The sequence below is a fragment of the Lissotriton vulgaris genome, chromosome 6 (genome assembly GCF_964263255.1).
Source record: "Lissotriton vulgaris chromosome 6, aLisVul1.2, whole genome shotgun sequence".
Classification (NCBI taxonomy): Eukaryota; Metazoa; Chordata; class Amphibia; order Caudata; family Salamandridae; genus Lissotriton; species Lissotriton vulgaris.
In genome coordinates, this window is record NC_141694.1 from 1,712,589,043 (window position 1) to 1,712,606,938 (window position 17,896).

Sequence of the window (17,896 nt, forward strand, 5' to 3'; positions counted from 1 at the left end):
CTGAGGAGGTCCCAGATTTTGATGGCATGTTAGCTGAGCAAGCGAGTTTTGAGGAGCATGCATGCAAGCGTTTGAGATTTTGGTGCGGACTGTTGTAAGGTGATAAGTCTGTGTGGGTGGTGTGCATATGTGAGTAAGGGGAGTTGTGCAAGTGGGATGATGCAAGTGAAGCAGCAGTGGAAGCAGGAGAAAAGTCCTACTGTGCTGAGTGGAGCCTAGCGACAGCAGAGTGTCGTTAGGCATACTGGGCAGAGCAAACAAAAGGTAGCTGTTGTGTAGCAGCAGAGGCTGAACAGACATGGGATTGGGGTGCTGGGCGCGGTCCAGACAAAGACAAGCTCATCTTTGGCAAGCCAATGGCACACCACCATTAAGTTGGTCTTGGGAGGGGGAGGAGTGCAGGGGGAAACGGACAGGGCTAGCATAGCTGGTAAGAAGATGTGCGAAAGCAGGTAAGTGGGTGGGGGGGTTGGGGGGAGGGGGGACAGGAAAAGGAAAAAGCATGGGGAGACGTTAGGCGCTGTAGGGCCTGAAAGGGCAAGCACAGCGAGAGAGGAGAGAAGAGGCACAAGAGGAGACTGAGGCTGAAAGCAGGGAGGGTGAACACGAGGTTAAAGACCCAAAGAGAGGCGTTTGGGTGGAGAAGGAAAGAGGCACAAGTATGGAAAAACAAGAAAAGAGCAGAGAGGGTGGAAGGCCCAGAAAGAAGTGGAAAGGCACGGCAAGAAGCAAAGAGAGCAGATGAGCGTGGTTAAAATATGAAAAAGAGGACTGGAGGCCCAGAAAGAGTGCACAAGGAAAGCGAGCTAGAGGAGGCTGCAGGAGGAGTGAGGCAGGACCTAGAGGCGCTAGACCGGGTCCCGAAGGGCCTATATGGGTCAGAGGCTAGTCTCAGGTAAGTGGAGGAGGAGCTTGACCTAGTCCCCTGCTACTCAACACAATGAGGTAGGAGATGGGGTAGCTGTGCTTTAGGAAGTTCGAGGTATAGTCTAGAAATCACCAGGAGGGCTTGACTTGGAGTTAGGGAGTGTGCTAGTGCTGTCCCGAGGATGGTGTAGGGATGTGGAGGAAGACAAGTATTAATGAGTGATGAATGTACAGAGTGGACCTGTACTACTGTTATCTCCAGATTTGAGAACCTGATCATGATTTTCATCTAATATTACAAAGATGCAGCAGTACGAGGCATATAAACGCACAAGGGTCTCCTTACAGAAATGGTCTGTATGAAAAAGGTGACAATGTTACACAGTGCTACCACAGACTACACCCCTGCTGCAATGAGGTGCAAGTCAACTGCGAAAACAATGCCTTCTACCAACAGATTATTAAAGTTTGGAGCACACACAAAATACAGTCATTTGCAGTTTTGAAAGAAAAACAGGGACTTATTTATTTAATGTATTGGTTTCACAAAATATTAAGATGATTCTCAGTGTTTGCATATATAACACAAGACATCGCTCACAATTACTCGATTTCGCTGTTGATACATATGATGTAAATAACTGTAAGAGGTTGTTTTTTAACACCTTAGATGCGGCGCAAATATCCCTCCCCAGTGCTGCACTGTCCATTGGAACTAGTGCTGAATGGACGTCCAATGGACGTGCGCAGCACTGGGGAGGTAGTGCTGCCGTCGGCCAACGCCCCGACGCAGCACTTAAGAGGTTAAGATGGAAACAGCACAGCCAACACGTGTTTTGTCTGAAACAACTTCCTCATTGCAATTATGGTGTGGCACCAATGATGGTAACCACAGACGGTATAACAACTGGTACGAAAGCACGTAGATAATGTTGGAGCATGTCAACAAAGACAATAACTTGTTGATGTGATTTATTTTTCCATTGCTACAAGGTGATGAGAAACCACATTTGGGGGCCTACATTTTCGAGAGTAGGGGTGCTTTCATAGCAACACAGCCAGCAGGACTGGGGCTCGAGTAAAATTAACAAAACTGCAAATGACTTTCTGTGTTCTAGACTTTAATAATATGATTTTCATCTAACACTGCATTGGTCAACCGGTACTGTTGTACCAACATGAGAAATTGTTGCACTAAAGTCATTACATAGCTACTGTTGACCCGATTGTATGAAAATGTAAAAAACGACAATGTTGTGATATTTGTTTAAGTTGGCTTTGGCAGATTCTATTTTAAATTGAAATATAAATAAAGGTTAAAAGAAAATGTGGTGATAAAAAAACTCCACTTTTCAAAGCCAGGCTCAGTGGAACGAACTAAGGCTGAAATCGCGTGTATAAGATCACTGTTTGAGTCTGTGTGTGAGCATGAGGACAGGACTTTCTCTCTATAATGTGCTTGTATCCATTTAAAGGATCTGGAGAGAAGACAGTTCACCCATTAATTATTAGCTTAGGAGACAATCTATCCACTGCTCTAATGATCAGTTGGTGTAGTCCATTACAAGGTGAATGGGGATAGGCTTTAAGAGTAGAGGCATTGATGAGACTTTACATGCTAGGGCAAATACAGAGACTTTTTATGGATCCAGTACTAAAATGTGAAAACAACATCTCGCTCTAGAAGTCTGGTACATCTAATTAGTTTAGAAGCATACGGTTAGCCATGCATGAGTGCCCTCAGCATGTTTCCTAAGGATGGAAGAGAAAACCACCCAGGTCATTTTACCATCTATTTGACATAAGCAGTAAGGCAAACATCCTTACCAGAAATTGTAACAAACTAAACATATTGAAGACAAGTTGAAAGAGAGAATACACACCTTAAGCTCCCAGTGATTAAACTTCCAACCTGGTGAATAGTTGTCCCTTAAGTCAGCACGAGCCCGGATGTTAACATTGCGCAGACGATTCAGGTACTCATTACACTTCTTGTATAAGGCCTCTTTATCTTCTTCTGAAAGTGTGTTCGTAATTCCGCAAGGGATTATGATGACCTAGAAACAAGCAAAAGTTTTTAAATAACAGAAATGAAAAAGACGACGTCTTGGGCTTACTGATGTTTTTCTTTTTTCAAACAAAAAGGACTTATTTTTCTCATCAACCAACCTTTGCTAAAACATGCTGCCCTTTCATTTGTGCGGCAGTCAGACTTTCACAGACTGACAAGCTAAATACTGTCTGCAGCAAGTGCTGACTACAGTCCACAAATAATCACTTCTCCAATGTACTTGAAAGAAAGGAATGCTTTAATTGGTTGCTAAGATACAATTCTTACTCCTTGAATCCCTGGAAACCATGTTAAACAAAGGTGTTCTGAAATTCAATTCATGACCTCAGCAAGCAATCAAAGAATTCTATTCTCTCTAAATGAATAATCTGAAAAGAAAGGACAGCATTAAACAATATGTTCTTTTTGCAAATCTAAGTTATCTTGGAGGAGAGCTCTCAATGCTGCATCCAGTTGCTGAGTTGAGGTGGTAAACTGGACTGAAAATACGAAATCAAGTTTAACCAAGAAAACACAGAGTTTATTACAGATGGCCAAGATCTGTGATTCAGAATGGAACAAACTGATGGTGTGTGACCACTTAATTAACATCACTCAATGTCACTTAATCTCTAATCTGGGGTTATCTTCAGCATAGCTTTTTATTAAGAGCACACACTGTATTTAAAGTAAAATCATGATTCTACCATTTCAGATGGTTGTGGATGCTAAAGAACCTATGCCCACATGCATCAAGCATTTTTGGAGTCGCAAACGGTGCGATTCCTTCAAATCGGCCGTTTGCGATTCCAAAAATGATTTTTCAGATGCATCATTATTTTGTGATGAAAATCGCTAATTTTGCGACTTTCCAGAATGCGATTGCATTTAAGGAATCGCAAATTTGCGATTCCTTAAATGCAATGCATCATTCTTAAATCAAATTGCGAATACAAAGTTTGCAAGTGCAAATTACCACGAGGTTGAACCTCGTGTTAATTTGCGAAAAATGTTTAAAATGTTCTAATTTACATTTTAAACAATGTCATGTTACAGACACACATGTCCTTAGGACATGTGTGTGTGAAACATCCATTTAAAAAAACATTTCAGGGGTGCAGGGGGGGGTCCTTTGGACCCCCCCCCTGCACCCATGGAATGCATCAAAATTTGCGAATTCAAAATTGCGAATTCGCAATTTCCATTGATTCCTATGGGCCTTTTGGCCCATAGGAATCAATGGGAATAGCGAATTCGCAATTTTAAATTCGCATAATATTTGCGATTCGGTAAAAATTGTGATTTTTACCGAATCGGAAATATTAAGCACTTTCTATGATGCATCCCGTTTTGCGAATCCATATTTGCGATTCGGTAAAAATCGCAAATTTGGAAACGCAAAACGGGAGTTTGATGCATGTGGGCACACACCTTAGCATGTGGAATCATTCTAAATCTATTATTATAAAACATGCTTTCTGTTACAGAATTATCAATATGCATTGCTGTATTTTTTGTTTGTTTTCTTAACACATTTGTCTGAGGTAATAATATTCTTTCACATATATTCTTCTCTAATATTTATTTATTCTGGTATCTTCAATGACAGGACAATGGTCGCTATTATGGTGTACAATGAAAACCCTGTGGATTGGATGTTGGATCAGTTTGTTCATCTGATATAAGGTACTGCTCCTTATCTTCAGTATACCCACCAAATTGCATGATTACCACTTCAGGGTGAAGTTTGTTTGAATACAAAAATATATTAGTGAAATAAAGCGACAGCACAAAAGAAAAAGATACACAGGTGTAATAAGCCACACACAGACCAATGCAATAAGACTACAATAAAAATCTGAGAAACTAAGAAAGCATATGAAATCCATGAAACTGGTGGAATTTTAGTCTACAATTTCTTATTTTAATTATGAAATTAATACCTTTGGAAAAACGCTAAAAAAGATTTGTGTGTGCAATAAACCTGCCACTTTATAACATCCATTTGATTATCCATTTGAGCTACGTGTCCAAGGTTATCTAGATGGCATTTAGCAGAATTTCTAACAACTCTAGAGGATACACTCTACTAGACTTATTTTTAGAGAATACAATTTTGCAAGCACTAACAAGCTCCATTTCTTTCAAATTTGCTATAGTGATCTAACCCACAGGTCCCAGGGCTTCTTAAGCTTCATTCAACATTAACATCAGTCCCTGAGTTTTTGAGCTCTGAAATCTATAGGTGCCTAAGTTTACTTTTATAAATGAGCAACCACATAGAGTTAAGTCTGTTGACGATTATAAAGTCAGGCAAAACAGTGAAAGCAGGGCACTACAATTACATTGGGAGTTATTACATCACAATTAAGTTTCAATGACTTCACAAATCTGGAGTTGTATGTAACTATGAATGTTTAACAGTATTATTTTCACTCACGCACAATCTTATACTAATACAACTAATGTTTAAAAACAAAAACCACTGAAATGTACTAGTTAATATTTACTGAGATAACTTTAACATGTGCCCCCACCATGCACTGCTTATGACCTTGCATATTACATCACTCATGTTATGTTAAATTACCTCATTGATGGCATCATAATGATATCTCAAATTGATCACATCAGTGAAGACATAATCCAAGCTACCGTTTCACAAATAGCTATAGTGTAGTTCTGGAGATACATCGATTCATTATGGCAAAAGGTATATGGCGCAAACTTTAGCTACCAGTGAAGTTTAAGTGTAAGCAGTACTTCATTAAAGCAAGGCAAATACTGAGTGCAACTAGTGTTCTATTTATACATGTATTCAGAAGTAATCTATGAAAAATAGTAATGACTAGAGTCTCCAAGGGTCCTCCCGATGGGGTGCCATTCGCCTCCCGGATCCCAGCCAGGGCTCCAGGAGGTCGGGCACATTTAGGCCCTGGGTCCCCTCTGTCACCTCGAGTGCACGGATTACAAGAAAGGGGGGTAATTTTCCTCCGGATTAGTAGGTGCAAGGGTATGCCTAAACACCCTCCCGGGGCTGGTGGTTCCCTGCTGCGGACCAGATGGGCGATGCCCGGGCAACACCTCCCAGGCATCCGGGGCTCCCTCCTCCGGCCGGCAGAGTGGCAAAGTACCCGGGACGGTCTCCTTGGGTCCCGGGCCCTGGAACCCTGGAGCCCTGCAGCCGTGGAACCCCGGAGCCCTGCAGCCCCCCGAGCCCTGCAGTCCCCGAGCCCCAGAGCCCCGGAGCCCCGCAGCTCCTGAGCCCTTCAGGCCCGGGGCAGGCAGATTGGCGTCATTTCGGTCCCGGCCATCTGGTCGCCCCTCTCGCCTCGGCCATCTGGTCGCCCGAAATGCTTTCCTATGGGGGCGACTAGATGGCCGGACTTCCCTGGAAGTCCCGATGAGGTGCCATTCGCCTCCCGGACCCCAGCAAGGGCTCCAGGAGGTCGGGCACGTTTGCGCCCTGGGTCCCCTCTGTCACCTCGCGTGCACGGATTACAAGAAAGGGGGGTAATTTTCCTCCGGATAACTAGGGGCAAGGGTATGCCCAGACACCCTCCCCGGGCTGGCGGTCCCCTGCCGGGGACCAGATGGGATGTGCCCCGGGCAACACCTCCCAGGCGTCCGGGGCTCCCTCCTCCGGCACGCGGCGTGGAGAATAGCCCGGGACGGGCTCCATGGGTCCCGGGCCCTGCAACCCCAGAGCCCCGGAGCCCTGCAGCCCCGGAGCCCTGCAGCCGTGGAGCCCTGCAGTCCCGAGCCCTGCAGTCCCGAGCCCTGCAGCCCCAGAGCCCCGCAGCCCCTGAGCCCTACAGGCCCGGGGCAGGCAGATTGGCGTCATTTCGGTCCCGGCCTTCTGGTCGCCCGTAATGCTTTCCTATGGGGACGACTAGATGGCCGGACTTCCCTGGAAGTCCCGATTAGGTGCCATTCGCCTCCCAGATCCCAGCGAGGGCTCCAGGAGGTCGGGCACTTTTGCGCCCTGGGTCCCGTCTGTCACCTTGTGTGCACGGATTACAAGAAATGGGGGTAATTTTCCTCCGGATTGGTAGGGACAAGGTATTCTGGGGCCCCTCTCGGCCTAGCGGTCCTCAGCCGGCAGCTGGACATGCCAGGATGCCACCCCAGACCCGGACCCGTCCCTGGGCCTGCTGCCTGGCAGGATGCCCTGGAGGGGGTCCGGGAGGGCCTGGGGTCCCAGTCCCCCCCACCCCCCACCCCACCCGGCCTGCCACACTGCCCGGGACGGCGGAGGGGGGGTTCCGTTGTGCCTGGGGAGCCTGGCTGGGTTCATAAGCTCTGGCCGGGGCACCATCCTGGGTTCTTCCACGTGGCAGGGTGCCCGGGACGGGTTCCGGAGGGCCCGGGGAAGGCTACCCCTGCGCCTCTGGGCTTTGGGGTCCCCGGGCCCCGGATGGGGTGCTCCGGCCCAGGGCCCTGTCCCCCGGCCTGCCGCACTGCCAAAGGCCCGGGACTGGGTTCCGTGGTGCCTCCCTGTGCTCGGCTGGGTTCAGGAGCTCCGTCCTGGGCCCCTCAGTTGCCCCAGGGAGGGTGACCTCCTTGCCCGGGGCTCCGTCTTGGGTCCTGCAGCGTGGCAGGTTGCCTGGGACAGGGTTCCGGAGGGCCCGGGGTAGGCTTCCACTGCGCCTCTGGGCCTGGGGGCGCTTCAGGGTGCCCGGGACGGGGTCCGGAGGGTCCGGTCCGCATCTCTTTCGTGCCCGGCCAGCCATCTGGTCGCCCAGATCCCCTCGGCCATCTGGTCGCCCAGATCCCCTCGGCCATCTGGTCGCCCAGATCCCCTCGGCCATCTGGTCGCCCGCAATGTTTTTATATGGGGCGACCAGATGGCCGGACTTCCCTGGAAGTCCCGATGAGGTGCCATTTGCCTCCCGGATCCCAGCCAGGGCTCCAGGAGGTCGGGTACTTCCGTGCCTTAGGTCCCCTCAGCCTCGCGGTGCGCACTTGTTCCCAGAAAGAGGGGTAGCCTTCCTCCGGATTACAAGGGACAAGGTACTCTGGGACCCCTCTCGGCCTAGCGGTCCTCAGCCGGCAGCAGGGCGGGCTAGGATGTTGCCCCAGCCCCGGGTCCGTTCCTGGGACTGCCGCGTGGCAGGAAGCCCTGGATGGGGTCCGGGAGGGCCCGGGGAGGTGTCCCCTGCGCCTCCGGGCTCCCAGATGGGTCCAGAGGCCGGGCCCCGGGTCGGGTGCCACGGCGCTGGGCCCGGTCCCCCGGCCTGCCGCACTGCCAAACGACCAGGACGGGGTTCCGTCGTGCCCGGGGAGCCTCCCCTCGCTCGGCTGAGTTCAGCAGCTCCGGCCGGGGCCCCTGAGGGCCCGGGGAGGGCGGCCTCCCCATCCCGGGCTCTGTTCTTGGTCCTGCTGCGTGGCAGGGTGCCCGGGACGGGGTCCGGAGGGCCCGGGGAGGCTTCCCCTGCGCCTCAGGGCTTGGGAGCCCAGGCTGGGTCCAGGGGCCCGGCCGGGCCCCCGGGTCGGGTGCTACGGCCCTGGGCCCTGTCCCTCGGCCTGCCGCACTGCCAAAGGCCTGAGACGGGGCTCCGTTGTGCCCGGGAAGCCTCCCCTTGCCGGGCTGAGTTCAGGAGCTTCAGCCGGGGCCCCTGAGGGCGGCCTCCCCATCCCGGGCTCTGTCCTTGGTCCTGCTGCGTGGCAGGGTGCCCGGGACGGACGTTTTTAGACAAGTTGTTTTTGGTGTTTTTGCTGAAATTGATTTTTTGGATGTCTGCAAATATTAATCTTTCGAATGCTTCTATGGTTTTGTGCGAGTGTGGTGCACAAAATGTGCTCTTAGGTTTGAATATTTTGGCGCTGGTTGCCAGTGTAGCTGTTGAATCCTTAAAGAAATATTTTAGTTTGAGAGTTCTGACGAATTTGAATAATGCAATCTGTTTCAGCCAAATTGGTCTTGTATGTGGGTACAAAAGATGTTCAACAAACGCGCCGAAATTTCCTCTAACTTAGACCCACACACAGGAGTGCACGGAGATACAATAACCTGCCCATGGAAGTAGGCCACCACTGTGAGTTCCAAAGGTCCTTGTTTTTGCCAACCAGCAACACTTCCGATTTGCTAGCATTTAATTGAAGACAATTCGAGGTCATCCACTCCGAAATTGCCTCGAGTCCAGTACGAAACTGCACCGGACCACAAACTCCACCATCCGAGAGGGCAACCACCAATTGCGTTTCGTCGGCATGACACTAAGGTCAGGCCGGCTTCACGCGCCACTCTTGCCAGAGGCTGGACATAGATGTTAAACAAGCAGGGAGCTCAAGGCAGAGCCCTGAGGGACACCCTGCTTGCTAAGATGAACATGCGAAAGAAAAGGGGGCGAAGTAACCTGGAACGTCCTGTCACTAAGAAAGGAGCTAAACCAATCCAAAGCAAGGCCCACTACCCCCGTCTCCTCCAGCCTGCGTAGTAAGATCTGATGAGACAGTATCAAACGCGGCGCTGAGAGCAAGCAAAATCAGCGCCGCTGCTTGACCTTGTCCAGAATCGACCGCAGATGTTCACACACTGCCAAAAGTGCGGTCTCTGTACTATGTCCCGGGCGAAAGCCCGTCTGAGAGGGGTCCAAGGTGTTATTACTTTCCAGGAGGCATGCAAGAGTGTTATTTACGTGAGCCTCCGCTACTTTGGCGGCCCAAGGAAGGAGAGATATCGGTCTAAAATTAGCAAGGTTGGTAGGGTCAAGAGAAGGTTTTTTCAACAGGGGGACCACCCTGGCTGATTTCCAAGCAAGCGGAACAACCGCCGAAGAAAAAGAGGAATTGATCATTTGACAAAGGGGAATAAGAAGAACCGGAAGGCAGTTCCTAACAAGATCTGGCCGCATTGGATCCAAAGGGGAGCCAGACTTGACCCTACTACTTAGGGAAAGCATCTCCTCCTGGGTAATAGTAGGAATGACCGAAAGTGTGTTAATAGGCCGAAGAGCGGGGACAGGAAATTGCTCAACAGAACAGCCAGAGAATGTTTTGTAGATGTTTTCCACTTTCCGGACACAATTTTCAGCCAGGGCTTCACATTGCTCGCCCGAGGTGAGCGCATGGGTGGGGGGATTTTTCCTACTTTTAAAATCATTCAAAATTTTAAAGACACATAGGGTTATTACTTGCCTTGATTTCATCAGTAAGATAGACAGCCCGAGCAGAATGGATTGCTTTATGATAGATACCCCAGCAATACCAACCCCGGTGGTGGGTCTGCAAATGAGATTACACCAGAAAGCCAAGGAGCACAGAATGGCCAAAGAAGCGGTCTCTACGGACCTGACTGTCAAGGCAGTAGTGTTGGTAAACGTGTGCAGCGAGGCCCATGTAGCTGACTGACAAATGTCCTGCAAGGGGATGCCACGCCCCAAGGCAGTGGTGGCTGCAGTAGCCCTGGTCAAATGGGCATGCAGTCCCACAGGAGCCTCCTTTTTGGCCAAGGAGTAACATGCTCTGATGCACAGAACAATCCACCGGGAGATGGTCCGTTTGTGCACGGCCCGACATTTTTTGGCACCCACGTAGCCGACAAATAGCTGATCATCCACCCAGGACTGCTGTGCACGCTGCAGATAGAATGAGAGCACAGGTTTCGGGTCCAGACGGTGGAGCCTCTCTTCCTCTCTGGAAGGATGTGGAAAGAAGGTGGGCAAAGTGATGGTCTGCCCGATGTGAAAGGGCGTGACAACCTTTGACAAGAAAGAAGGACGAGTCCTCAGAACAACCCTGTCTGGATAAATAGAAAGGAAAGGAGGTTTAGAAGAAAGAGCCTGGAGCTCATTCACTCTTCTGGTAGAGGTGATAGCAACCAAGAAAGCAGTCTTTAAGGTGAGAAGATGCACAGGACAGTTATGAAGGGGCTCGAAGTGAGCGCACATCAGAAAAGTCAAGACAAGATTCAAGTCCCACTGAGGCATTATGAAGGGCACGGGTGGAAACGTGTGTGTAATGCCTTTAAGGAAACGGTTAACAACCGGGTACTTGAAAAGAGAAGGCTGATCTGGAAGCCGTAGAAAGGCGAAGATGGTCGAAAGATGCAGAAGTGGTATAGGTGGAAAGGCGTACAAACAGACCGCAACTCCATTCGCGATGAAAAGAGTCGCCGATCGAGTGCCACCTTGGAAATTCTAACGTGCAGAAGGAGTAGTTTCTTACCTGTAACTTCAGTTCTGTAGTAGGGGTATCTCTGTTATAGTCATAACCTGTGAATAGTCCCGCCCATGTGCGTGGACCCCGGAGAAATCAAAATAGTCTCTAAAGTTGTCCTCTTCTGCAGTCCTGCATAAACACTTAAGAGAAAGTCAAAGACAAATAATGCAGCCTAACATTAACAAGGCTATATTGGCCAGCACTTCATCCTGAAGTGAAAAAGGATATCCAAATAATATATACATTTACACATTTTACAGAGTTTCACACTTAGAGAAACTCCCCTTCACAAAAATCCTTTGTCATGATAGAGAGGAAAGGTTGGATAGACAAGCCCCATAGGCTGCCATTATGTGTCTGGAAGGGAACCCTCCAGAGACCATCGGTATCCCATGATGCACAGCCAAAGGAAGGAACATGCTACTTACCAGTATGCATCTGTTCTTGGCATGTAGGGCTGCTGACATTCATATCTGTGCATAGATCGCCGCCTAGTGTTGGGTCCGGATGATCGCACATTGTTGTCCTGGAAGAGTCTTCGAAGTATCACAAGATAGGTGGCTCCTGCCCTGGACTACAGTGCGCATGGGCATCCTCTCCATCCTTAGATTGTTTTTCGCCATTGTGGCAGTGCTGGAGTATGGTACAGTAAGAGATGTCCATGCAAGAAAGAAAGAATGAATGCTACAGCTGCGACAGGCACCGGGGAGGAGGGTGGGCGATATGAATGTGAGCAGCCCTACATGCCAAGAACAGATGCATACTGGTAAGTAGCATATTCCGTTCGAGGCATGTGGGCTGCTGAATTCATATCTGTGCACAGAATGTATAGCAGTCTCTCCCTTAGCGGTGGCTACCTGTGCCAGCTGCAGCAGTCTGAAACAGAGTTTTTAGAACAGCCTGTCCTACAGCAGCTTGCCGTTTGGAATGTACATCTACACAATAGTGTTTTGTGAAAGTATGTATGGTAGACCATGTGGCTGCTCTACATATTTCCTCTAGAGGAATGTTTCCTAGGAAAGCCATGGATGCCCCTAGTTTGCGTGTAGAATGCGCTCTTGGGGGAACTGTTAAAGTGCGTTTTGCCTTTAGATAACATATTTGAATGCACTTAACTATCCATCTGGCTAACCCAGATTTTGAAATGGGGTTGCCTTTGTGTTGTGGTGAAAAAGCAACAAACAACTGTTTAGCTTTCCTAAAATCCTTAGTTCTATCAATGTAGTATAGAAGAGCTCTCTTGACATCTAGTGTGTGTAGCGCCCTTTCAGGTACTGACTGTGGATTTGGAAAAAACACTGGCAGTTCTATTGTCTGATTGATATGAAAATGGTATACCACTTTTGGCATAAATTTAGGGTTTGTTCTAAGCACTACCCTATTTGCATGTATTTGGATGAATGGCTCTTAAATAGTTAGGGCTTGCAGCTCGCTAACTCTTCTAAGCAAAGTAATCGCTACAAGAAAAGCCACCTTCCATGTTAGAAATTGTAATTCACATGAATGCAATGGTTCAAATGGTGGTCCCATTAGTCTGGTTAAAACGATGTTTAGGTTCCAGACAGGTGAAGGTGGGTGTTTTGGGGGGATAATTCGTTTGAGTCCCTCCATGAATGCCTTAATTGCAGGCACTCTAAAGAGCGAAAGATGCTGCCTGTTTTGAAGATAAGCTGCAATGGTAGCTAAGTGTATTCTTATAGATGAATAAGCTAGATTGCAACGATGTAGGTGCAAAAGATAGCAAATGATATTTTGCGTTGAAGCATCTAGTGGGTTTATGTCATTGTTATTACAGTAAATGACAAAACGCTTCCACTTTGCAGCGTAGCATGCACTGGTAGTAGGTTTTCTTGCCTCCTTGATAATGTTCATACAGTCAGGAGGTAAGTTTAGGTACCCAAACTCTAAGACTTCAGGAGCCAGATTGCAAGGTTCAGTTGTTGCGAATCTGGGTGCTGAATGTCTCCATGGCTCTGAGTGAGAAGAGTGAGTGTTAGCCGCAGTCTTTGATGAGGCATCACAGTTCTAGAAAAGTTGTGTACCATGGTTGCCTCGCCCATGTTGGAGCAACCAGGAATGCTGGTGTAGTTTGCGTGCCACTAGCGGTATTAACGGTGCTGGGGGAAAAGCGTACGCAAATTTGCCTGACCAGTTCATCCATATCGCATTGCCCTGTGACTGCGGATGTGGAAGCCTGGCGGCAAAGTACTGGCATTATGCGTTTTCCTTTGTGGCAAACAGGTCTATCTCTGTCTGCCCCCACTGTTGGAAGTATGGTTGTAGCACTGTGGGATGAATCTCCCACTCGTGCATCGGTTGGCTGTGTCTGCTGAGCAGATCCGCTATTTGGTTGTCCTTGCCTGGGAGGTGTTCCGCCATGAGAAAAATGTTTCTTTGAATGGCCCACTTCCACATGCTTTGGGCTCGATGTGATAGCTGTGGAGAGTGTGTTCCTCCTTGTTTCTGTATGTAGTACATTGCCGTCATGTTGTCCGATCGGATCAACACAGTCTTGTTGTATAAATGTACTTTGAACGCTTTCATTGCCAGAAAAATTGCTATTAGCTCTAGCAAGTTGATGTGCATTTTCTTTTGTTGTGTTGTCCATAGGCCCTGCACTGTGTACTGAAGGACATGGGCTCCCCATCCTATCAGGGATGCGTCTGTCGTCAATACTATTTGTGGTACTGGCTCTTGGAACAGTCGTCCCTTGCAAAGGTTTTGTGGATTCCACAAATGCAGAGAGTTGTATGCACGACTGGTTACCAACACTAGGTCTTTCAATTCTCCTCGAGCCTGGTTCCACTGCCGTGCTAAGCACTCCTGTAACGGGCGCATGTGTAGTCTGGCATGAGGGACTATGAAGATGCAGGAAGCCATCATGCCTATGAGTTGCATAAACACTCGAGCAGAGAGCGAGTGTTGGGGCTTGAACTTTTTGATTAGTAGCTGCATACTGTTTATTCTTGCAGCGTTTGGGTATGCCTTTGCTGTCAGAGTATTTATTGTTGCTCCCAGGTACTACTGTACATGGGATGGCTGAAGGTGAGGTTTCTGGTAGTTTAACGTGAAGCCTAGGCTGTGCAGTTGGTGAATTGTTTTGGACATGTGGCTGGCACACTGCTGGGCTGACTGTGCTTGTATTAGCCAGTCGTCTATGTACGGATAGACGTGAATATGTTGTCTTCGTAAATGTGCAGCCACTGTCGCTAGGTATTTTGTGAACCCTCTTGGAGCTGTTACACCAAATGGAAGGACTTTGAACTGGTAATGTTGATTTAATAGCGTGAACCTGAGATACTTCCTGTGAGCTGGACGTATCGGGATATGGAAATATGAGACTTTGAGATCTAATGTTGCGAGGAAGTCTCCCTGCTGCAACAGTGGTAACACTTGTTGTAGAGTGAGCATATGAAAATGTTCTGATAAGATGTAATGATTTAGGGGTCTGAGGTCCAATATTGGTCTGAGAGACCCGTCCTTTTCGGGGATGAGGAAGTATAGTGAATATACTCCTGTACCTTGATGTTCTAATGGTACTAGTTCTATGGCCCCTTTTTGCAGCATGCTGATGACTTCTTGCAGCAATAAGTTGCGGTGTTCTACAGACATAGGACGGTTTTTGGAGGTATGTTGGGTGGTGTGGAGGTTAGCTCTAGGCAGTAGCCATTTTGGATAATTTGCCTTACCCACTTGTCTGTAGTGATGTTTTCCCAGACTGGTCGGAATTGTTCTAATCGTCCCCCTACCAGTGTTATATGGTCCGGGGGTAGCAAAAAAGAGTCACTGTTTACTTGTGGTAGAGGATCTGGTGGTGTTGTTCCCTCGTCCTCTGCCTTTGTTGGTATTGCCTCGGTATCCACCTCTATTGTTTTTATTATAGGGGATTTGTGCGTTTCCCTTGTAGCTTGTGGTTTGCTGTGATGAGTTGCCTCTTGCAGCCCCCCTGTAACTTGAGCGACGAAAGGAGCCTCTATGTTGCTGTGACTGTAGGGCTCCCATAGACTTAGCCGTCTCAGTGTCTTTTTTCATTTTGTCCAGTATTGTTATGTTATGTTATGTTAAAAATGCTCTTTTGTAGCGCACGGCTACTCCAAGGAGTGTCCTAGCGCTTTGGCAAAGAGCCTAAGGAATAAGAAGAAACATAGCACAACAGACACGAAAAGAAAGAAAACAGAGACCAATTACTGGGTGAAAAGCCAGGTTTTAAGTCCTTTTCTAAAGGAAAGCAAATCCTCAGTTTTCCTGAGCGGAACAGGCAGGTCGTTCCAACCTTGAGTCGCTAGAAATCTAAAGGAACGTCCTCCGATTCTAGTCAGGCGGTTAGAGGGAGTCAAGGCTTTGCATAGAGACGCAGAACGTAACTTCCTGCGAAGCACATAAAAAGCCAAGCGTTTCTGAAGGTATTTGGGGCCTATCCGATGAAGGGACTTGAAGGCGAAAGTGAGCGCCTTAAACACAATTCTTTTAGCGACTGGAAGCCAGTGCAATTTCTTTAGCAACTCTGTGGCTCCAGCTGTGCGCTGGAGGCCAAAAATGGCTCTAGCCGCCGAGTTCTGCACAATCTGCAATCGGGCCAAAAGATATTTCGGCAGGCCAAGATAGAGAACGTTCGCGTAATCCAGACGCGAACCTATCAAGGCCTGCACGATGATCTTTCTATGCTTCAGCGAGAGCAGCGGAAGAAATTTCCGGAGCATCTTTAAAAGGCCGAAGCATTTACCAGTCTGTCCAATGATCTGGGGGCCGAAGGTGAGGCCATCATCTACCACAACGCCTAGGTGTTTGGCTTTAGAAGAAGCAGCATCCGGTGGAAACATGTCTGAAGGCCACCAGGCCTTCCAGCCAGGGTCTGGAGGACATCCAAAAAAAAGCAATTCAGATTTATCGGAATTGCATTTTAAGCTGTGATGCTGGAACCAGGCAAAGACAGCTCCCAAACAGTCTCTAATCCGCGAACCTTCGAAATCCTTGCTCTTATCAAATGTAAAGAGCAGCTGGGTGTCATCAGCGTAAGTAATGATCTGGGCACCAAAAGATTCCGCAACCGCCGCTAAGGGGGCCATTGTATCTGCACCTGGACCAAATAAGTAGTCAGGGTTGACGAGCTGGTTTAACAAAGTGGGTTGGACTTCGTTTTTAAAACCAGAAATGCATAGCCACGCATGTCTCCTGATCATAACACTGGTGTTAATAGACCTGGCAGCTGTATCTACTACATCTAAGGCACATTTAATGGAGGCGTTAGAGATTAGCTTTCCCTCCTGTACTAATTGTTCAGCCTGTTCTTTGTAAGCATCAGGTAAATGCTGGAGAAGAGTTTCTAAGGTATCATAGTGTGCCCTGTCATACCTACCTAACAGGGCTTGCGTGTTCGATATTCTCCATATGTTAGCTGCCTGTGCAGCTACCCTTTTTCCCGAAGCCTCAAAGATTTTGGATTTTGGATTTGGATTCTTTGTCGGGAGGTGGAGCTTCCCCAGTAGTTTGATTGTTTGCACGTTTACGTGCATTTGCCACCACTAAAGAATCTAAAGGCAGTTGTCCCCTAATATATGTAGGGTCTAGTGGCGCTGGCCTGTATTTCCTCTCTATTCTTGGGTTAATGACCCTTGCTCTAGTGGTGTCTTTAAATATGTCTCCTGCATGTTTAAGTACCCCTTTCAACATAGGTAGTGTTTTAGCCGTTCTTTCTGATGTGGCAAAAGTGTCAAAGAGGAAATCTGCCTCCACAGGGTCTGCATGCATGTCCACATTGTGATGTAGGGCTTTCGATTAATGAATTAAAAGCAGCTGTGTCCTCTGTAGGAGAAGGCCTATCAGGGTATGCAGGTGTATCAGGAATGGGTTGAGAGTCACCAGGATGTACTGGGTCAGCCCATGGTTGAGTGTGACTGTCTTGGTCAGTGTCTACAGGGTAGTTGTATTCCGATCGTATTCCTCATCCACCTCTTCATCTGAGTGTATGGGTGTGTAGGAATATTGGTTAGGCCTAGTTGGCTAAATAGGCTCAAATAGAATAGGTGAGGTAGAACAGTCCCTTTTCTTTTTGAATGGTATAGTGTAAGTCTCTTTCACAGTCTCTGGCCTGATTTTCCTCTTGTAGAGAGTGACTTTCCCAGAGTTTGGGTCAATGTAAAGTTTTTACTGTTCAACTGATTCAGGGTCTGGATGTAGGACTTCCTGCTGAGCAGTTATGATTGTTTTGGCCAATGTCTTTTGCTTAGTTTGTTTTGGTTTGATGCCGCTTTTTGGGTCGGCCACCTTTGTCTTTGAGGAAGGTGGGAGGCCAAACGTAATTGGTCCGATGTTTTTTTGTGGCACTGCAGTTTGCTTCTGTAGTGTTTGTGTCTTTGGAGCCGAAGATTTTCCTGTGTCGACAGTTTTCTTCGGTTCGATTATGGCCTTGTGTCCTTGTGTTGATTTCGGAACCGATGGTTTCGGATCGACGCACTTTGGTGTTGGTTCGATGGCCTTTTTTGGCTCGACTTTCTTGGGCTCGATTGTTTTCTTTAGCGGAGCAAATGGTTTGTCGCCTTTTAGTTTGGGGTCGACAATTTTCTTTGGATCGTCGACGCCGAGGTTTTCGGTTCGACGCCCGTTTGTCTTGGAGTAGATATAGGGCCGCTGGTTTTTGGCTCGACGACCCATGTATTAGACGCCGATGGTTCGATACAGTTCGGCCCGAAGACTGTATTGTCGACGAGTTTCTTTGGTGTCGACTCCGATGAATCGACGTAGTGTGGTCCGAAGACCGTGTAGTCGATCAGTTTCGGTTTCGTTCCACCATTTTTGGTTTAGATATCACCAATCCCG

The 17,896-nt window shown here is 48.1% G+C and overlaps 1 protein-coding gene across 4 annotated transcripts in view; it reads right to left on the reverse strand.

Moving 5' to 3' along the window:
- Window positions 1-17,896, reverse strand: part of EPRS1 (glutamyl-prolyl-tRNA synthetase 1) — a 470,400-nt gene that overhangs the window by 74,298 nt on the left and 378,206 nt on the right. For all 4 annotated transcript variants that reach the window (XM_086927918.1, XM_086927917.1, XM_086927914.1 and 1 more), the window contains one exon: window positions 2,751-2,924. In XM_086927918.1, coding sequence (XP_086784044.1) covers window positions 2,751-2,924 — 174 coding nt within the window. The remainder of the gene's footprint in view (window positions 1-2,750; window positions 2,925-17,896) is intronic.